Genomic DNA, 23,622 nt, shown 5'->3' with positions numbered 1-23,622 from the left:
CGAATTGCTTGACCGGCTCGGTACGGCTCGCTTTTATTCGACATTGGACTTAACAAAGGGATATTGGCAGATCCCCTTGTCGCCATTATCCAAAGAAAAGACAGCTTTCACAACGCCGTTTGGATTACACCAATTTGTTACTCTTCCGTTCGGGCTGTTTGGGGCACCAGCCACCTTTCAGCGTCTCATGGATAAAATTTTGCGGCCCCATGGTGCATATGCTGCTGCTTATCTGGATGATATTATTATCTTCAGTAATGACTGGCAGCGGCATATGCAGCATTTGAGGGCCGTCCTGAGATCGCTGAGGGGGGGCTGGGCTCATGGCCAGCCCAAAGAAGTGTACGATTGGGCACGTGGAAGTAAGGTATCTGGGCTTCCACTTGGGACATGGACAGGTGCATCCCCAAATTGATAAGACAGCAGCGATTGTGACCTGTCCGCGCCCTAAGACCAAAAAGGAGGTTAGACAGTTCCTCGGACTGGCGGGATATTATAGAAGGTTTGTACCTAATTATTCGGACCTCACCAGCCCGTTGACTGATCTAACTAAGAAGGAGGCACCAGATACGGTCCAGTGGACGGAGCTGTGCCAGCAGGCCTTTACCCAGGTGAAGGCTGCTCTATGTGGCGAGCCATTGCTTCACTCTCCTGATTTTTCTCTCCCCGGCCTGAGTCGGGCGGTGGGGGTATGTGGCAGGGAGGGCGTGGTTCAGTGAAGTCTGCAGCAGGAGAGAGAGTCGGGAGACGCACGGTGAGTGAGTGGGTTAATTGTAAATCACGAACACCTGTTTCTAATTCCAGTAATTGGCACAGAGACAGGATAAAACACCAGCTGGTGAGCACTACTGGAGTGAAGCCCTTCTGTGGATGTGGATTGTTTATTGTGCGTTGCACAGACTTTTGTTTGGACATCTTGTTGTAATAAAAACTCAGTCAGCAGTCAAAGTCGACCCTGTCCTCTTCCTTCCCTACGAACTTGAACTTATTACACACATCAATGACGCTCTTCTCAGAGCACTTACACAGATACACACGCGAGTGTTTGAAAGCAGGCGTCTATCAGAGGACCGTCCCTATAGTATAACTACTGTAGAGTCTCTATAGTGCATAAATGTTTGCAGGAATTTCCCACTTAAGAATCGTGAAACCTGAGGCAATGTGTAGAATTATTCGCAATCCTGTGCCGAAATCCTGGTTCTGATTATATCGTGGTGTTTTGCAACTTCAGTGTAGCGGATTGTGATTTATTGCAAATTCAGCAATGTCTGCTGTTGCCTTACATTTGAGAGAAACTGATGCGTGATCACTGAAGCAGCTCCAGTTAGCAAATGCTTTCGTGTGAGAAATTTTCTAAATTAAATTATTTTATCGGCAAATCAGTTTTGAAAATGACAAATACCGATAATCATAAAAATGCTTAATATCGGTGTCAATAATTGGTTGACCCCTATCTGAGAGTGTAATATTTAGCACAAGCACCTCAAACGAATGAAACCTGTGTCCTGTTTTCTGAGTAAAATTAAGAATATCTCTATAGATTGTCGCAACACTACCGCCATGACCAATTAGACGGGGCTTTTGCTAAGATTTAGATTTGTCTTGTTTCCAGTCCAAATATCTAAAAGTTCTTAAATCAAGAAACATTTTCTATATAAGTAAAAATCATTGTCTTGTTTTCAGTTTGAAATAAGATTATTTTGCTGACCTGTTTTCTGAAAACAAGACAATTTTTACTTGTCTGGAAAATGCTTCTTGATTTAAGAAGTTTTAGATGTTTGGACTGGAAACAAGACAAAAGGCAAAGTACATCAAAATCTGTAAATATTTCATTAACAATAACCACCTTAGGTGTGAGCAATGCATGTCCTGATTTTGCTGAGTTAGATGTGTTCCAGGATGAACATATTTTGTTGATCCTGGAACAACATTCCAGTCTGAAAATTTAGTCTGAACCCTATTCCTACCCCTAAACCTAACCCTACCCATAAGTTATCCCAAAAATCAGAGGGAAATGATAGATGAATAACACTGATGTAGAAGCACCAATTCATGATTTTAAGCCTAAACTTGACATAATCTGTAAACTTGTCCCTCAAATCTGGTTGATTTGAATGTTGTTCCAGGATCAACAAAAATGTTGACCCAGTAACATGTTGAACTCAGCAATATCAGGTTCTGCATGAGGGCATCTAATATTTAGGAGCCCTAGCTTGACAAATTGTTTTTGTTCACTAATTTTGAGATTTTCTGGTTAAATCATGATCAGATTTTTTCTAGATCCTATGGTTTTATTGTTTGACCTCACTATTATAGACACCATTTCTATAGACTGTACTACACTCGCATTTCAATCAATTAAGTTGGTAAAACAAAGACTGTGATTTGTGGTTTGACTTACTAGTCATACGGTGCGTAGCATCTTGGATATGTTGTCCGATAGAAGATCCACTCCAGGCCATCAGCACAGAAGAGCCTAGGTCGCTCCCAGAAAAGATTCCAATTATTTGCAAAGAGCAGGTTCTGTTCATTATACCAAGACATTAACCATTCATTTAAAGCAAATAATCTACTGAACCTTTCATGTCCTCGTCGATATGTCGGAAGCTGCCGGACAGGATGATCCTTGTTGCAGGCGATGTGCTGCGTACCATCTCGATCAGGCTTCTGATGTCTTGTTTCAGAACCTCAGTCTACCACAGCCTGATGTCGTTCACCCCCGTGTGCAGCACGACAGCTCCGATGCGCTCGTCATCATCCAGGTTAGCGGGTACCTGCGCAGCAACATCGAGAACATGAGCACCAGGAAAGCAGTGATTGCGCACCTTACCTTAGGGCCTGTATACACCTGGTCACTTCATGCGTTTTTACTGATCGGATAGCTATCTGATTTATCAAAACGATTCCATTTACACTTGTATTTTTATTTTTTAGCATTTTTATGAGTAAAATTTCCATATGTGGTTTTAACAACCAGATGCATTCAGACTTGTTCAGTTTTGACTGGAACGGGTCCCAGACCACTTCCTGAAGTGGTTTGGGTGATCGGATTTAAATCCGGCTCAAATGCGTTTCGGGGGACATTTTGACCTGATCTTTTCACAATCAGATAGCTATCCAATCAGAGAAAATGCATGAAGTGACCATGTGTAAACAGGTCCTTAGATTAGGTAGCGTGAACGTGCCAGACAATGGAGCATCGCATTCCATCTCACAAAGAGATCTTACCCTGCTAAAGCACCCAGGGTCCATGGTGTGTTGTCGTCGGAATGAAGGAGGGCTAGGATGATCATATTCTGGGTTCACAGGCCCTGTGCAGAGAAACACAAGAGGAGGTCAGAGTGATAGCTTTACTTACCATGGATTTGTGAGCGTCAGCCCACAATGTTTCTAGTGCTGATCGCAGTACCTGTGGCTCGGCCTGCCTCTCTAGCAGTTGCTGGATCTGCTTCTCCACGGCCTCCAGCTCCAACTGTGCCACAATCCTGAGCTCGAATGTGTCCTCACCTGTACTCAAAGGTAGACACGCATCCGATACATTCGCCATTAGAACAAGAAAACAGTAATTTATTGAATGATAAGAGTGTAAACAAGACTAACAGTAGGCGAGACCACGCTAGTGATGTTAGCAGGCTAAATCGGATGGTCGGAAAGTTGGATAAAAAGTAGCGATCAAACCAATCCGAGTGTTTTCACATGTGTCATCATGTCAAAACAATCTGATGGCATGTGACATCAGATTGGTCCTGCATTAACTTTCTGTAAATATGTGCTATATGATTTTTTTGTAGGCAGATAATGTTCAATAATATTAATAATATATTTTTCAATATTTGTTGGGGTTTTCTTAATTATTTCCCAATGTTTATGATTTGTGACAGTGTCATGACTGTTTCTTAACACACTTAAGTACACTTTTAAAAAGTGCACTTTTTAATAATGTAAAATTTTACTTTTGTTTAGTTTTACTTTAAAGTGTATTTTAAATCATCATATTTTAATAACATTTTGTCATGCTTTAAAGAGGTACCCTAATTGTGATGTGTTGACTAGCATATTAAAGCACATGCAAAGTAATTTTATAATATTTTTTTGTAAAATATCTGTAGTTTACCATAAATGCTTACAAATACAATTGGCAGTACACTTTAACCATATTTCAAAGTAATTATGAAATTATATATATAGACGTACTTAACTAAGCCCTGATAGGCAAGGTGGAAAAACTAAACTTTTTTTTTTTCTGAATATTTCAATTTCCCTCAGATGTCATGGGCAATTACAAAAAAGGGCAATATTGTCAACCAATGTCATCCACTAAAGTTATTCATGCAGTAAGCCATGGCTAGTCTTGCATCAAGCTGATTTTACCATGGTTAAGGGATTTATTTATAGTAATAATAATTTATTTTTTAATAATAGAGCTGTTTTCATTTGCCAAGCAGTATAGCAACTTTACATTACTATAAAATGTGTCACAGGTGTGCATTTATGGGTATTTTATAATCAGGATTTAGAGTTAGAAATGCCTTTATAATGTGTAATGTTGATCCTGATATACATAATCAACTGAGAAGGAATTTGTCTTAACCTAATGACACAGATAATGTGGAACATGATGTAAATGACCTCGGTAATTGCAATATCTCATGAGAAAGCAGAGCTCATGTGACTATAAAGCCAACAGAGCGGAGCCAATGAACAAAGTTAGCAAATAATGTCCTTTTTCATAAGAAACATTCCTTTAGACATTCTGTTAACTATAAGTAATGTTGCATTTACATGTCAACTAACTCTCAGTAGAGTATTAGTTGAGTATTAGTAGACTGTCAGGGGTAGGGTTAGTAGAATAAGTTGACATACACATGCAAAGTTACATATACTCAGTAGAATGTCTGTTGGGGGACCATCAAAATAAAGTGTTAGCAGATATTAAGCAGTCTACTAGTACTGAGAGTTAGTTGACATGTAGGTACAACGTTACTTATAGTCAAAAGAATGTCTAAAGGGGACCATCAAAATACAATGTTACCACATTCGCTTTTTAACTTGAGGTGAGCACTGATATAGCATCATGTCCATTACTTGAAATTAGTGGCATCATAAAATTAGCAGTATTTTACTGTCTAAAGCTTGACAGCTAAGTCCAAATCATACATAGCTCCTTAATACAACAAACCCAAGGTCTGAGAAGTGAGGAAGTAAATTAATAACTAAACCTGGGAATGAAAACAAAGCTGTCTGCGCGATTCGAACCAGAACAGGGAGAGAGAGAGAGAGAGAGAGAGAGCAGACATGAGCTTAAGGCATGGAAAGGTTACAGATGATGGCTATTAAGCTCACATGCCTGCTTTTTCTGTTCAGGTTGTTTTAATAAAAGTGACATAAGACCACTCCAGAATTACAACAAAGGTTGACCTAAAAAAATAACACCAGGCTGTAAGACATGGGAAGTTAGTTTTTCCCGTAATGGAGGAGATTGTTTCAAAAGAGTTATGATGTTCACATCAATAGATCTGTAAGGAAAGCACAAAATTAACCATATTTATCATATTTATATATTAAGTCATTCAGAGGATACTGTTTCAGTTGGAGAAGTTCACTAAGAATCTTTCAGAGGCTGATAATGAAGACACTTCATGAGTTGAATGAAATGGTTCAGTAAAAGATCATCATATTGGACACGGTGCTAATGGTGATGGATTCAGCAGGTCTGGATGTGGAGTGCAAAAACAAAGTCTGCCTTTTAGACCAAAAAAAGGTTAAAGCCATCTCATGGTGCATTTTACTGTAATGCTATTGGTCAAAGCCAGCATAATGCACTATCCCTAAAAATCTGTAGGATGTTTATAGCAACAGTGAACTGGATAATTTCTCTAGAAACTCTAAATCTCTAGAAATGCCCAATGGAATTGCAAAAATGATGATTTATTGTAATGACTGCACCTGATTTGTCATCATCAGTAAAACAGCTAGTCTCACCCCAAATTTGTGCCAGTATTTGAATCAGAAGTTGACATGTCAGACCATTTAGACAAACATAGATCTGACAAAAAGGTCACACTTTATATTAGGTGTCTTTATGTACTCATGTACTATGCATTTACATTAAAAAATATTATTATTATGTACAATGTACTTATTGCAAGTACTTATTGCAGGTTTGGTGGTATGGTTAGGTTTAAGGGTGAGTTAAAGGGTCAACAGTGGTCACTGAAATTACAGGAATTAATTGCAAATGCAATTACATGCAGGTTTTTTTTTAAATGTTTTTTTTTGTTTGTTTGTTTATATATATATATATATATATATATATATATATATATATATATATATATATATATATATATATATATATATATATATATCACTAATTTATAGATAGCAAAAACACATGCATAGATATTTGCAACACGTGCAATAACAGTTGCTGAAATTAAATGTATTCATTTACTAAAATAGAAATAAATAATTTGAAAATGAATTATATGAGAAAATAATTTGAACTTGATAAAAAATAAAGCTGTAAAATAAACAGACATACTTTAGATGGCAACTTCTTGATTCTATAATCCCATTATAGTATTTTTCACAAGTGCATCCAGTGGGGATCGAAAGTTTGGGAACCCCTTTCAGAATCTATGAAAATGTGAAAATTTTTAACAAAACAAGAGAGATCATACAAAATGCATGTTATTTTTTGTTTAGTACTTTCCTGAATAAGATATTTTACATAAAAGATGTTTACATATAGTCCACAAGACAAAAAAATAGTTGAATTTATTAAAATAACCCCGTTCAAATGTTTGGGAACCCTTGGATCTTAATACTGTGTGTGGTTACCTGATGATCCATATTTGAACCCTTTCTAGCAGTTACTGTATGATTTTGAGATTCATCTTTTCACGCTGAGGACAATTGAGGGACTCAAACACAACTATTAAAAAAGGTTTAAACATTCACTGATGCTCCAGAAGGAAACACGATGCAATAAGATCTGGGGGGTGCAATAAGATCTCTATCATTGTTCTCTATCATTGCAATACGATCTCTATCATTTCTGCATTGTACAACACTGTACAATGCAGAAATGATAGAGTGACGCCATGATGCACATCCACGATGGAGAAAAAAGCAGTCAAACACAACATACACATATAACATATACAAACCCGATTCCAAAAAAGTTGGGACACTGTACAAATTGTGAATAAAAAAGGAATGCAATAATTTACAAATCTCATAAACTTATATTTTATTCACAATAGAATATAGATAACATATCAAATGTTGAAAAAGAGACATTTTGAAATGTCATGCCAAATATTGGCTCATTTTGGATTTCATGAGAGCTACACATTCCAAAAAAGTTGGGACAGGTAGCAATAAGAGGCCGGAAAAGTTAAATGTACATATAAGGAACAGCTGGAGGACTGTTTTGAAACTTATTAGGTCAATTGGCAACACGATTGGGTATAAAAAGAGCCTCTCAGAGTGGCAGTGTCTCTCAGAAGTCAAGATGGGCAGAGGATCGCCAAATCCCCCAATGCTGCGGCGAAAAATAGTGGAGCAATATCAGAAAGGAGTTTCTCAGAGAAAAATTGCAAAGAGTTTGAAGTTATCATCATCTACAGTGCATAATATCATCCAAAGATTCAGAGAATCTGGAACAATCTCTGTGCGTAAGGGTCAAGGCTGGAAAACCATACTGGATGCCCGTGATCTTCGGGCCTTTAGACGGCACTGCATCACATACAGGAATGCTACTGTAATGGAAATCACAACATGGGCTCATGAATACTTACTTGTCAGTGAACATAATCCACCGTGCCATTCGCCGTTGCCGGCTAAAACTCTATAGTTTAAAAAAGAAGCCATATCTAAACATGATCCAGAAGCGCAGGCGTTTTCTCTGGGCCAAGGCTCATTTAAAATGGACTGTGGCAAAACTGTTCTGTGGTCAGACAAATCAAAATTTGAAGTTCTTTTTGGAAAACTGGGACGCCATGTCATCTGGACTAAAGAGGACAAGGACAACCCAAGATGTTATCAGCGCTCAGTTCAGAAGCCTGCATCTCTGATGGTATGGGGTTGCATGAGTGCGTGTGGCATGGGCAGCTTACACATATGGAAAGGCACCATCAATGCTGAAAGGTATATCCAAGTTCTAGAACAACATATGCTCCCATCCAGATCTTTCACCCACAGAAAACATTTGGCGCATCATAAAGAGGAAGATGCGACAAAGAAGACCTAAGACAGTTGAGCAACTAGAAGCCTGTATTAGACAAGACTGTTATAAAAAGAAGAGGGGATGCCACACAGTGGTAAACATGGCCTTGTCCCAACTTTTTTGAGATGTGTTGATGCCATGAAATTTAAAATCAACTTATTTTTCCTTTAAAATTATACATTTTCTCAGTTTAAACATTTGATATGTTATCTATTTTGTATTCTGAATAAAATATTGAAATTTGAAACGTCCACTTTATTGCATTCTGTTTTATTCACAATTTGTACAGTGTCCCAACCTTTTTGGAATCAGGTTTGTATAACACTATACAGGTTTGAGAGTAATAATGTTTCAAAATCACAACAACAACAACAAAAAATATTTTTCAGTCATTTTTATTGTTATAATAATTATTTTATAATGTCTCAACAAAAATCAAATTAATAATTAAAAAAAAAAAAAAACTTTTGAATAATTTAAATCCATCTACTGGCAGTGATTGAAATTTCATGTAATTTTAAAAGTGTTTGTTCTCCAGTTGATGACAGCATATATATATATATATATATATATATATATATATATATATATATATATATATATATATATATATATATATAAACTATTGAAATTATTTATTTATATACATTTTTTAAAACTTCCTTAAATCCCACCAACACTGTACAAATGTGGAGTAAAAACATTTAATACCGTGAGTGATATTACATTATTATTTTACAAAATCACATTTTATTGTCTGGGGTCTCTGGAGACGACAACATCCTGAGTGTACTTTCCAAACAAATAACTTATAAGGGTTAATTCAATAAATGTTTTTGCAGAAATCTCTAAAACTCAGATATTGCAAAAGAGCCAGTCACTCATCACTGTGTGCTAAGACACCATACGCCCACCACAGTGTCAGCTGATGCAAGCAGTAACAGCAGAGGACAGCCGCCCGTTTCACACTACTCCAGACTACTGACAGATGTGTAGACAAGGTATGCACAAACACAACGTAGAGCGTCTTGCACATGTGTGGGCCCAGGAACATTTCAAGAAATATTTTGGCTTTGGAAGTTCTAGACTTCTGACAGACCACAAACCACAAACTCCTGGTGTCACTCATCCATAGACAAGACCTGGAGAATATTCCTATCAGATGTTAGATGCTGTTGATTAGGCTGAAGTGATTTAGTGGAATGACACAGAACAGTGTTTCCTAACCCTGTTCCTTGAATCCATTAATTACATGGAAGCATAATCAGAAAAACTCTTGCATCAACAATCTACAATTGAAGTAAGAGAGAGACAGAGGAGGATTCTGGAGGTCAAACTGCGTGATATTAGCTCAAGGTGAACAGTTCAGATGGACACCTGCTATGGGCACTCAAGGAAATTTTCCCCTGCAAAGCTACACCAGACCATTCACAGATGATACAGCTGGGAAAAGTGAGCTCATTCGTGGGTCTGCAGAAACACTGTTGTTTCCCAGAGCAGTGAAGACAATCCAAGAACCAACTCACTCCAGTTAGTCAGTGAGGCTAAGTCATTAGTCTCGTAAGTTTGCGATATACTTCAGAAAGAAGAAAATAAGAAGGAGAGTGTCATACTATTAAAAAATAAATGTTGTTTGGTTTTATTTTGTGGTGTTGTGGTGAATGCTCAGTGCTGGAAACCTAAATGATTATGAACTTTCTCCATTGTGCCCTTGATCGAGACACCTCAGATTGCCCCTGGAGTAACGTCCCTGTACTGTAGTGTACTTGACATCAATTCTGGAGGACAGTGTGTGGCAAATGACTACTGTGCAGCATTGCATATTTGTACAATAAATAAAAGTAAAAGAATTTGATTCTCTGTAATGGACTGGCCATCTTTCCAGGCTCTTTCCCCCACCTGCATCCTGAGACAGTTCAAATGTATATTAAAGGGTTAGTTCATCCAAAAAAGAAATTTCTGTCATTAATTACTCACCCTCATGTCGTTCCCTCATGATGTTCATCTTCGGAACACAAATTAAGATATTTTTGATGAAATCCATAGGTATCTGATCCACACATAGGCAGCAACGTCATTGCACCTTTTCACATCCAGAAAGGTAGTTAAAGGGTTAATTCACCCAAAAATAATGTCATTTATTACTCACCCTCATGAAATTTCATGAAGCAGTGTTTTGAAATCGGCCATCACTAAATATGTCATTATTTTGTGTTTTTTTTGGCACACCAAAAATTTTCTCGTTGCTTTATAATATTAATATTGAACCACTGTACTCACATGAACCGATTTAAATATGTTTTTAGTACATTAATGGATCTTGAGAGAGGAAATGTCATTGCTGGCTATGAAGGCCTCACTGAGCCATCGGATTTCAACAAAAATATCTTAATTTGTGTTCCGAATTTTAACAAAGGTAAATGGCATTATTTTCAGTTTTGGTTGAACTAACCCTTTAAAAACAAGGTTAAAATAGTCAATGTGACTGCAGTGGTTCAACTTTAATGTTATGAAGCGACGAGAATAGTTTTTGTGCGCAAAAACAAAACAAAAATAACAACTTTATTCAGCAATTTGAACCATTGTCATACGTAGTGAACTCAGTGCAGGCTTCCTTGTTTACGTCCGAATGCCGGCTCATTATTGACCGGATCCTGTGTCAGCATCACACGCATACATCGTGCTGCTCACGTGTTCAGCATCGGCCAATATTGAGTTAGGGTTCGGATACCCTCGGATTTCAACAAAAATATCTTAATTTGTGTTCCAAAGATGAACAAAGGTCTTACGGGTGTGGAACGACATGAGGGTGAGTAATAAATGACAGAAATTTCAGTTTTGGGTGAACTAACCCTTTAAAACCATGGTTAAAATAGTCAATGTGACTGCAGTGGTTCAACTTTAATGTTATGATGCGACGAGAATAGTTTTTGTGCGCAAAAACAAAACAAAAATAACAACTTTATTCAGCAATTTGAACTGTTGTCATACGTAGTGAACTCAGTGCAGGCTTCCTTGTTTACGTCCGAATGCCGCCTCATTATTGACCGGATCCTGTGTCAGCATCAGCAAAAACTGCATTCTTCCATCTGAAAAATATATCTAAACTACGACATATGCTCTCAATGAAAAATGCAGAACAGTTAGTTCATGCGTTTATGACCTCAAGGTTAGACTACTGTAACGCTCTACTGGGTGGTTGTTCTGCTCGCTTGATAAATAAACTACAGCTCGTACAAAATGCAGCAGCTAGAGTTCTTACTAGAACTAGGAAGTATGACCATATTAGCCCAGTTCTGTCATCACTGCATTGGCTTCCTGTTAAACATCGTATAGATTTTAAAATCTTGCTAATTACTTACAAAGCACTAAATGGTTTAGCTCCCCAGTACCTAAGTGAGCTCTTAATACATTATAGTCCTTCACGTTTATTGCGATCTCAGAATTCAGGCCAGCTGATAATACCTAGAATATCAAAATCAACTGCAGGCGGTAGATCCTTCTCCTATTTGGCACCTAAACTCTGGAACAATCTTTCTAGCATTGTTCGGGATGCAGACACACTCTGTCAGTTTAAATCTAGACTAAAAACACATCTCTTTAACCTGGCATACACATAACACATTATCAATTTATATTTTCAAATCCGTTAAAGGATTATTAGGCTGCATAAATTAGGTCAGCCGGAACCGGGAACACTTCCTATACCACCAGATGTACTCGTTACATCAGAAAAAGAATGGCATCTACGCTAATATTAGTCTTTCTGTTTATCCTGAGGTTTACCGTAGTCAACCGGATCTGGGCCGTATCCAGCTGAGACCAAGGATCTGCGCCTTGACACGACCACAACGCAGCCCTGAAGTATCAGCAGAGATCGAGTCAACTAGATCATCCATTGTGAAGACATCATCAACACGACAGCCAGTGCCACAGTTCCTCAACAGACCGTCCATACCAGCGTGATGAATACGATCCTCAACTGGACTCGACCACAACGCAGCCCTGAAGTATCAGCAGAGATCGAGTCAACTGGATCATCCATTGTGAAGGCCTCATCGACACGACAGCCAGTAGCACAGTTCCTCAACAGACCATCCATACCGGCGTGATGAATACGATCCTCAACTGGACACGACCACAACGCAGCCCTGAAGTATCAGCAGAGATCGAGTCAACTAGATCATCCATTGTGAAGACATCATCAACACGACAGCCAGTGCCACAGTTCCTCAACAGACCGTCCATACCGGCGTGATGAATACGATCCTCAACTGGACTCGACCACAACGCAGCCCTGAAGTATCAGCAGAGATCGAGTCAACTGGATCATCCATTGTGAAGGCCTCATCGACACGACAGCCAGTAGCACAGTTCCTCAACAAACCGTCCATACCGGCGTGATGAATACGATGCTCAACTGGATGGAACTGAAATAAATACTTTGATTGTTGCGATCCTATCAGACTTATGATAGCAACCTGATTGTAACAAAGCACTGTTCGCCAGAGGAGAACTGGCCCCCCGACTAAGCCTTGTTTCTCCCAAGGTTTTTTTTTTCTCCATTTTAACACCTATTTGCCACTTGTTTGCCACCTGATGTCACCTGATGGAGTTTGGGTTCCTTGCCGCTGTCGCCTTTGGCTTGCTTAGTTGGGGACACTCGACATTTGATATTCAATAGTATTCTTGACATTTATTCAACAGTGCTTCTGATCTGCCTGCATTGACACTATTATTTAAGAGCTGCTGTGCAGCCAAATTATGTACCAGCTATCAATGTAAAGCTGCTTTGACACAATCTGCATTGTAAAAAGCGCTATATAAATAAAGGTGACTTGACTTGACTTGACACGCATGCATCGTGCTGCTCACGTGTTCAGCATCGGCCAATACTGAGTTAGCGTTCGGATACCCTCGGATTTCAACAAAAATATCTTAATTTGTGTTCCAAAGATGAACAAAGGTCTTACGGGTGTGGAACGACATGAGGGTGAGTAATAAATGACAGAAATTTCAGTTTTGGGTGAACTAACTCTTTAATGCTGCCTTCATGTGCTATTGGAAATGTCCTACTTCCCACTTCAGAGGTCGTGATTATGAGCTTGTCACGTTCAAGTGCTTTATTGTCGGAAAGAACAGGAATCATGGAGGACACCAGGTTTATTTTTGCCAATGTATTGGGAAAATCTTATTAAAACCAAAATGATATTTAGCGTCCCATTCATTGACAACCAAATAAACATTCACCACGCTATCTAGATTATCAGCTTGCTAACAATTCTGGAATTTTGGTCAAATACAGGCTATTTTCGCTGTGAATAAAAACTACAGTACACTTCAAATGATTATTCATATGTCAATATGCTCTACTTTAACAAGAAGACAAGGCGATGTGGCCGCTGGAAAAAATTTATAAAGAAAAGCAGCAATCGTTCTCACCTCTGCCATGTTTAAGGTTTATGACGCAGCCAACTCGGGAATTTGGCTATCAAAATTATCCCAGAGCTTCCCGGTGATAAATATGACTTGAGGGTATTTATGTCACTCGTATTTATGATAATTCCAATAGCATGTGAAGGCAGCATAAATATAAAGAGTCAATGACAAATAAAAGTGTATGGAAAACATATAAAAGAAATGGAAAATATAATAAAGAAATACATGTGTCAAGTTTTTAAAATGTTAATTTGTATTCATTTTGGTTTTGAAAATGTATTTTAACAAGTTTAAATTCAATGAGTCCATGCATTGTATCCATCCCCCGTAAAATATCAACATGAATTTCAAATCAGAAATTAAAAGCATGTTCAACATAGAAGAGGTGTATTCAAGTCATTGTGTGTATGACAAAATATTAGATCTGAGCCAAAGAAATAAGTGTCTTGTCACTGATCCTAAAACCATTTTTTAAATATCAGAATGAAAATGAAAGTGATAAGCGCTACATTTGTATAAATGACTATACCCAGCACTCTGTCAGAGCCACTTACACCACAGTACTCCTGAAGAGCAGCGGTTAGCTGAGAAGAGCCACTGCCATTCTTGGCTGATGTTTTGTGGTGACCGTCTGCAGTGCATTAAATCTAGCGCTTCTTTCAGTGGAGACAGGGACATCATTAATAACTTTAGCACGAAACTCGTGAGCTGACAAGAGCACACTCCTACTAAAAATACATGTGTGGCCATGATAAACATTCCTCTTTTTCATCCATCAGGTCAGTGAGCTTTGACAAGTGAGAGTTAGAGCTGGCTGTGGACGTTCTCACAGGGGTGGCTGGCAGCTTCCATTGTGTACTTTGTAACGCAGGCCTATTAATTTATTGCACCTTTCTGAAACAGCTGTGAAGCCGCAGCTATGAGCAGCAGGAGTGGATGATTTTGAGCAGATTTTGGCAGAGCTGGTGAACTTACGAAGGGTGAATAGGGTTGTAGAATCCTGCTTTGTGTTTTCTTATTTGTGTTGCACTTTCCTGTGGCATCATGGAGCTACTCTTTGACAAATCGTTAGTTGTTGCTCACCAAATATGCAAGTGAAACTAGATGCTGAGGGTTTCCACTTGCCCTGTAGTGAATTAAATAGGTGAACTTATCTAGGCTTCCATTTAAACATCTCTAAAAGCAGGTCTGGGTTTCTCAAAATAAAATGAAATGGAAGGAATAAAAAAACTGGGAACAGGTGGAAAAATGACAACGGCTCGGCAAAAAGGGGGAAAGGGGTTAGTTCGACTAAACATGACGACAACATTTAAAAACTGCTGGTACGCCACATGAAAGGTTGCTGCCGTCACATAAACACTGATGAGAGCTCCTTACGCACATGGAAAGAGATATTAATAGACAGCAGACTGGAATACGCTGCATGCATGCAATAATAAACCAGACAAAAAGCAAATGGAATATTAATTATAGAACACATCATTGCTTGGCAGTTTACGGAAAATTAACCTTTCATCATAGCTGATTAATCACAGCATCTTTTTTGGTTTTAAAAAAAGACTAACTTAGGTCAACAGACATTATTTGTTGTTTCTACAATCAACACTGGAAAGTAAGTACAATTTTGATGCAGATATCTCCACATTTCTTTTTTGCGTGCAATTTGACGATATGAAAAATGAAAGAGTAAATATGTAGCATTGGCGTATGTTTGAACTTTGCGTAATAAAACTGGATGGATGCCTCGTCTGACTCATACTGTGCCACAGTATGATTAGTGTCTGATTTTTACATTTTGTGAGAGGAGACTTTATGTAAAAAAAAAAAAAGAGAGACAACATTCCGTGCAGTTTCCTGGTTCACTAGAGGTATCTTATCTCTTACCGCATCTTTATCTGAATTTTATAAACATTGCCTCAAACATGGGTATGAAAATTTCTCCAGGATTCTATAAATCACTTTGGCAGTTAAACAAAGGCCATTCTCTGTTATTTCCAAATCATCCGTAGTGAGCGGAGGCTGCGGCTGATCATGTTACCCACAGTTATCAGACAGACAGAGCCAAAAGAGAATCCTGTCTATCCTCAGCTGAGATAGTCACTCTTAATTGTGCAGTGCTTTATAGCAGGAGTGTGAGGCAGAACTATTGCATAACTCGGTGTCCTTGATGCAGGGTTGCCAGGTCTGCGCAACAAAAGTAGCCTAATGTCCAATCCAAAATAGCCCAAAAATAGTAAAAACAAACAAAAAAAAAATAAATGTTATATATAAAATTAGATGAATTTATATGTTGGAGTGCCGAAATTGATGACAGCAGCGAAAACTGTTGGGTTTAATTTATAGCAGATGTCATTTTTCCTTTCTATTTATTTGAGCAAATATGTTGAGCAAACATGTTTCCTCATCCTTTTTTGACCTGTCTGCTAAGGCCAAGCTAAGTCAACTTATCTATATAGCACCTTTGATAATACACATTGTAAATGTACTTTTTTATTTAAATTTGTATTTTAATTAAAATAAATGAATAATAATTCAAACATCATAATGGGGAAGAAATAAATAACTTGCAAAACAAAAGTTATAGCGTCAGCCCTGATACACTTTAGACAATAACTAGACTGTAAAACTGTATAGGCAGCGGCTATTTGCACTAAGGGAAAATAGTAATAGATGCTATTTATACTAAGTGCAAAAAGTAGATGCTGTTTACACTAAGTGAAATTAGCATATTTTCTTAGTGATAGATGATATTTACACTTATGCAATATGCACTTATGCACTTGCAAATAGCAATATATTCTATTTACACTAAGTGACAATAGCAGCATTTTCTTAAAGATATGCTATTTACACTAAGTGAAAATAGCGATAGATTCTATTTACACCATGTAAAAGTATAAGTTCTTTGCAATAAGAGTAAAGATGCTATCTATACTTTATATTGGCAGATACTATTTGCACCTCAGTATTTTTGTATATTAACAGGATGCAATAATATGATAGAGATTATATTTATTAAGATTATTAAATGGATGCTGCCTTATTGGAAGAATAAAAACCCTCCTACACCTTCCCCTAACCCTACCTAGTAAACACTTTTAATATTATTAAACACTCATTCGCAGATTATTTCCACTTTTAGAACATTATTTTCATTTTTAATGAAAATAAATCCAAGCTCGGCAAGGCGGATTCAAACCCGTGTCGATCACGTTAAAAGCCAGGTCTGTGAGTCTTACTGCAGACATTAGTGGATGGAGCTAGTGTAAATGGCATTTGCCAACAAAGTACGCTATTTGCACTTAGTGTAAATAGACACTCCGATATGGGCAAATTTCAATAAAACTTGAATTACATTAAATTTCGATACATTTAAGCAGTATTACTAATAGCCTACTATTTTTTCCATAAAAACAATGCAATGGTGATAAATAGGACCATGCAAATAACAAACTTTGTGTTTAATTTTAAAACTTCCTTTGCACTGCATACTAAACAGAGTTAAATGAATAAATAGTGTGACTACGTTCAGTATCCTGTAGGTATATTGTTGAAAAGTTATAGCACCGTGGCACTGTTTAATAAGGCATGGCACCATTTTCTGGGAACCGTTTTTTCCAGTTCCTTCAATTTCAGTATTACAATTTATCAGTCCAGTTATGAATTGAAATTACCATTAAAACATTTTGATTACTCTTATAAAAAGGCCACACTATCTTTCGCCATATATATTCTCTTACTATTTTGTGCTTGAGTGCAGACAGCACAGAAGAGCACTGTGTCCTGAGGTAAAATATTGGTATAAAACAGAACTTAGATGGAAAAAAAAAACTTGGTTCGAGTGTCAAATAGCTTCTTTTCTGTGATATTCTATAGTAACCACCCATTGACTGACATTGAGGAATGCAGCTTTAGTCTTTAGTCTAGTAAATATAAAGCTTATTAAGACACTATTGACAAAGCATGCACCACCATCGTTGTTATCACAAGCGTTTATGTAAAAATATCCTAATCTTTTTGTTAGCGGTCTTGAAACAGGCCAGTCAATCCATCAGAGTCAAACAACAGGTGCCTTTGTCAAAATTTAAGGGCTAGAAAGAGGCAGCAGGGCTTAGAGTTTCACTCTTTGAAAATGATACGGGCCGTACGTCTCCCCCTCTGAATGTAGTGCTGAAGGACAGACCACCCAACTCTCAGCACTTAAAGCGGGAGTAGACGGGCTTTCACAATACTTACTCCCGCACATCATGACCCCACTCTGAGGAAGTCATTCATTTGCACATGACATACTCCCTTCTTGAGCTAGGGAAATAAAAATACACACATCCAATGCAGAACAAATCATTGTAAATGCATGTATCAGCATGGGCATCTTAAATCAAAATTTTTCATCAAGACATTTTTTATGGAAATTCAAGCAATGGCAGACTCTAGCCTCATACACTGGCATGGATGATGTTTTTGGTTAGTGTTCACTGGGTTCGTCTGAGATGTGCGCTAGAGGGACTGTGGTGAGCTGAAGGGCGTGAGTCTATTGTCCCAGCCTGATTCTGCAGTCGGCCAAGATGCTCTCATTCCACTGGCTTGTAAAGTGAACTTCCATTGGTGACGAATGACTGTGGCATTTTCAACTCTGGCCCTAGAGGCTCCTAGGGGAACCTTTACACCATTTACAGTGAACCGTACACAGGGCAGTGGTGCATTATGTAGCTCCACCAAAAACACTGCATGTTAGATAGCTCCCATTTATGTCCAATATTTTCCATATGCAGTCAAGTCACTATGTGGCAACTGTATATACAGAAAGTAAATGTTTGGCTTGTCTGAACAAAATAATGCTAATATATATAAAAAAGTACTTGTACAGTAATTGTGGTTCTAGGAGCAGCATCTTAGGAGGAATTATTTGGGGTTATGATTCATTAGATTTCATCTGGAATTTACTGTTTTAAAAAAGAATATGAATAAACACCATCTAAATAAATAATGGAATAATGTTCCTCTAGCCTAATCTAAGACAAAACAACTAGAAAAACTTCACAATGTCTACATTAAAACTATTAAGGAGCCACACATTTTTTATGGCACACAATGGAATTATAAGCTCTTTTTTAACATGTGGTTGAAATATTTTTTTGTTGTTGTTGTTAGTGTTCATAGCTTGCATGTTTAAGTGAAATGTGGTATTTTTCAAGAAGAATGTTGATATTTGCATGTTACCCTGCGGTTTGCTGTTTGTCACATGACCGTGTTTTTTTGGACCCTGTTAAATCATGGCAAAACATGTATACAGGGAGTGCAGAATTATTAGGCAAGTTGATTTTCTGATCATATTTTTTTCCCAAGCACATTTTACCAATTCCAATCCACATCAATCTTAATAACTACTATTAATATTGTTTTTAATCATTTATAAGTGATATATAATTGTTCATGAAGGCTGGAAATGAAAAATGCCTTATATTCAGGTGTGCAGAATTATTAGGCAAGTTTTCTTTTACAGGCAAAATGAGCCAAAAAAGAGATTTAACTCAGACTGAAAAGTCAAAAATTATTAAATACTCATGAGAAGGACGCAATACTAATGCAATACTAGAAATTGCAAAGTTAAAGCATGACCAAGGGACAGCAAAATGCTCATTGGGTCAGCGGGGTCAGACAAAAACAGGTGGAAAAGAAAAGACACATGTTAACTGCAAAATAATTAAGAATTATGTGTGAAACCATCAGGAACCCTTTAGTCTCCAGCGCCACCATTTTCCAGAGCTCCAACCTACCTGGAGTCTCCAGAAGTGCAAGGTGTTAGGATCTCAGAGACTTAGGTTAGCTAAAGAATCCTAAAAAATGACCCGCACTTGATAAGAATTACAAGCTGAAGTGTTATAAAATACATGAAGACTGGGTTTTAATAGGCTTATAGACAGACAGCTTGAGAATGACTCCTGATGGACCAGCACCACATCCTCTTGTACCACTGTTTGAAGAATTTATCCAGAATCTGGCAGTAAGGTGTTTGAGTTCACTTTTAGTCCATCTCTTATCCTGAAATGTCTGTCTTGCAGAGATGGACTAAAAATGATCTTCCAAAACTTACTGCCAGATTCTGGAAGATAAATTCTTCAAACAGTGGTACAAGAGGATGTGGTGCTGGTCCTTCAGGAGTCACTCTCAAGCTGTCTGTTTATAAGGCCTATAAAAACCCAGTCTTCATGTATTTTATAACACTTCAGCTTGTAATTCTTATCAAGTGCGGGTCATTTTTTAAGATTCTTTAGCTAACCTAAGTCTCTGAGATCCTGAGACCTTGCACTTCTGGAGACTCCAGGTAGGTTGCAGTTCTGGAAAATGGTGGCGCTGGAGACTAAAGGGTTCCTGATGGTTTCACACATAATTCTTAATTATTTTGCAGTTAACATGTGTCTTTTCTTTTCCACCTGTTTTTGTCTGACCCCGCTGACCCAATGAGCATTTTGCTGTCCCTTGGTCATGCTTTAACTTTGCAATTTCTAGTATTGCATTAGTATTGCGTCCTTCTCATGAGTATTTAATAATTTTTGACTTTTCAGTCTGAGTTAAATCTCTTTTTTGGCTCATTTTGCCTGTAAAAGAAAACTTGCCTAATAATTCTGCACACCTGAATATAAGGCATTTTTCATTTCCAGCCTTCATGAACAATTATATATCACTTATAAATGATTAAAAACAATATTAATAGTAGTTATTAAGATTGATGTGGATTGGAATTGGTAAAATGTGCTTGGGAAAAAAATATGATCAGAAAATCAACTTGCCTAATAATTCTGCACTCCCTGTAATTGCATGGTTATTTTCCATCTCTATCAGCTTGCAACATGATATAATTTGTTCAAGTCACACATAGTGTGTGCTCTAGATAAGTTTGAGTCGTATTGGCTCAGGTGCATAGCTGGTTTAGGTCGATAGTTTATCAAACCTAAATGTATGGCACCAGGTGTAACCCCTCTACCCAGGTCCTACTCAGCGTGGGAGTCGGACGCTCTAATGAGGAGGCTAAAGGCTGCAACCCCTAGTGTCAGTCGCTAGAGCATCTCTTGAGATCAGAGGAGTGAGGTTTACTCGCACAGCGACTACTAGCTGGCCTCTGTTACACTCACCTCCCTAAACCTCACTTCCATCCGGGTCAAGGCACCAATGTAACACCTCACCCAGGTCCTACTTGCCCCGCTCTGCATGGGCCTCGAACCCGGGTCTCTGGCATGAGAGTCGGATGCTCTAACTAGGAGGTTAAAGCCTGCAACCCCTAGCGTTAGTCGCTAGAGCATCTCTTGAGATCAGAGGAGTGAGGTTTACTCGCACGGCGACTACTAGCTGGCCTCTGTTACACAAGCACACATTACTTAAGTCAGTGGTTAAATAATGCTGGGCTTCGATAGCCAAGATACACACAAGTCAAGCCACTAGATATTAAGCCATTCGGCAAAGCTAGATATAGCAAATATGTGATTCTCATGGCTCTTCGGAGCAGCAGCAGTACATATGTCTTGCTGATAGATCTGCTGTTGTTTTTTTTTGGTCTGAGCTACTCCACCCCTACAATCCACACAAAATCTGAGATCTGGTGATAAGAGAATTCTCTGTGTACCCAGATCGCGATTAAAGCATAGAGATGATAGAGCCTTTGCTATTGCCGACCCTAGGCTGTGGAACAGTATCCCGGCCTATATCAGATCGGCACAGTCTCTAACTATTTTTAAATATTGTCTTAAAACATATCTTTTTTTCCGTAGCTTTTAATTCAGTATGAGTGTCTGTTGTGAATGTATTTGTGCTTTTTTTCCTTCGTTTTATGTTTTTGTTCAGCACTTTGGTGAGCCATACTTGCTGTTTTTAAATGTGCTATATAAATAAAACCTTGATGAAACATTCAATGATATAAATGACAGTTGCATGAATTTTCCCACCAAATCAGATCTGACAGCTCTGAATATAAATCATTATTCTAGGCTTACTGTCATATCCCAGCCACACCCAGTCATCTTCCTTTCAGCTAATCCAACTCCTGGACTAATTATCACCACACCTGACCCCCATCACCTCAGCGATATACTGTAATCGAACATCTGACATGTAGAAACACCTCCAAGTCCTTAGCCAATTACATTTCCTTTGCCCTTCTATTAGATGGCTCCTCCTTTATGGTGGGTGAACTTAAGGAAGATTGCTACCCTGTCAGTCCAGAGTCATCACAGCCTTACTAGTCTCTTCCCATTCTATCTAGAACATCCACAATGAATTACTATACTCCTAGTGCTGTGTGTATTTACCCCAGTCCTCCCCGAAGCTCTGGAGTCCACACAAGAGCCTGAGCTCAGTCCATTGTCCGTACCAGCCTCAGAGCTCAGTCCGTTGTCCGCACCAGACTCGGAGTTCAGTCCATTGTCCACACCACCCTCAGAGCTCAGTCCATTGTCCGCACCAGACTCAGAGCTCAGTCCATTGTCCGCACCAGCCTTGGAGCTCAGTCCATTGTCCACACCATCCTTGGAGCTCAGTCCATTGTCCACACCACCCTCAGAACTCAGTCCATTGTCTACACCATACTTGGAGCTCAGTCCATTGTCCGCACCAGACTCAGAGCTCAGTCTATTGTCCACACCAGCCACGGAGCTCAGTCCATTGTCCGCACCATCCCCGGAGCTCAGTTTGGAGTTTGCACCAGCCCTGGAACAACTTCCAGAGTTCGCTTCGGAGTTCCTCGTCATGGCCACTTTGCCTATCATGGACCCCGAGCCCACATTAATGCCTGCCTCGAACAGTGTTACATCCTCGAACCTGTCATGGCCATGGAGGCCGCTCTCCTTGTCAGGGAGTCCGCTCCTTGCCTCTTCCTCATGGCCATGGCAGCCATTCTGACAGCCGCGGTGTGTGTAAATAAAAATGACTCATTCTACGGTAATAAAAACATAACGGTTCATTATATAAGGTCTTTATACACCACTGAAAACATAGTTATGTATATTATATTGCATTTCTGTCAATATATCCTTTTAAATATTATATACTGGTCCTTTATCTTTTTTGGCTTCATACTGTCAGAATCTAAAATTTTGAGTGACACAACACACTGTGGTCTTTCTTCATTACCCACCATTGTACTAGTGAATCCGAGGGCGAGATAAGCCTTGTCATATTTTCTTGTCTTGAGGCTGTCGACACTGGAAGTGACAAAGCAAACGTTGCAAACCTATCAGTCCTTCATGTCAGAAGATGTGCGAGCGTACATTAGAAATAGAACAGCATCAGTTTACAGTTGGAATTTAGCATAGACAGCATCACTGATTATAATAGGTTCTGTTTGCTTTTGTCGTGTCATGTAGTGCTGCTTGTCAAGTCAAGTCACCTTTATTTGTATAGCACTTTTTACAATGCAGATTGTGTCAAAGCAGCTTTACAGTGATAACTGGTATATAATTTTGGCTTCACAGCAGCTCTTAAAGAAAATTGTGTCATTGTCCATTGTTCAGTTGTAAGAATCAATAGTTATTAATTTAGTTAATTTATCTATATCAGCACTTGAGTAAACATTGATGTCATCATCCAGCTCAACTCAGTTTGCATACAAGGGTGTCGATGCAGGCAGATCAAAACACCGTTGAATTTCAAATTTTAAGTGTCCCCAACTAAGCAAGCCAAAGGTGATGGTGGCAAAAAACTGGTGAAGACATGTTGTTTTGGTAGTTGTGACATTGTGACCTTTTTATATCTTTGGGCACACTGGTCTAACAAATCAGAACAGTAACTATCCCATTATTGTATATCCTACCATTTTACAATAAGATATGCAGTGTGTGTAAACAATAATCATGAGTTACCTTGTAACATCTGCAATAAAATGTAAAGTGAATTATGGTAATTAGCCCAATTTTTGACAATGAGATATGAGCAAATTTACATGTCTCTGTTTTTTTAAA

The 23,622-nt window shown here is 38.4% G+C and overlaps 1 protein-coding gene across 1 annotated transcript; it reads right to left on the bottom strand.

Moving 5' to 3' along the window:
• Window positions 1-20,794: 20,794 nt before the first annotated feature.
• LOC125259476 (hyphally regulated cell wall protein 3) lies at window positions 20,795-22,920 on the bottom strand. Its single transcript, XM_048177117.1, has 2 exons — window positions 22,800-22,920; window positions 20,795-22,598 (listed from the first exon to the last, which is right to left on the bottom strand). Exon 2 carries the CDS (start codon window positions 22,429-22,431, stop codon window positions 21,922-21,924), a length of 510 nt encoding a protein of 169 aa, XP_048033074.1. The 5' UTR covers window positions 22,432-22,598; window positions 22,800-22,920; the 3' UTR covers window positions 20,795-21,921.
• Window positions 22,921-23,622: the final 702 nt, after the last annotated feature.

The sequence above is a fragment of the Megalobrama amblycephala genome, linkage group LG23 (assembly GCF_018812025.1).
Source record: "Megalobrama amblycephala isolate DHTTF-2021 linkage group LG23, ASM1881202v1, whole genome shotgun sequence".
In the NCBI taxonomy this organism is placed as follows: Eukaryota; Metazoa; Chordata; class Actinopteri; order Cypriniformes; family Xenocyprididae; genus Megalobrama; species Megalobrama amblycephala.
Note: the sequence above shows the minus strand (reverse complement) of the source record. Positions and strands in the feature narration are given on the sequence as shown.

Excerpts from the sequence above, each read along its gene's own strand:
- LOC125259476 (XM_048177117.1), bottom strand. The coding sequence starts at position 22,431 with ATGATAGGCAAAGTGGCCATGACGAGGAACTCCGAAGCGAACTCTGGA.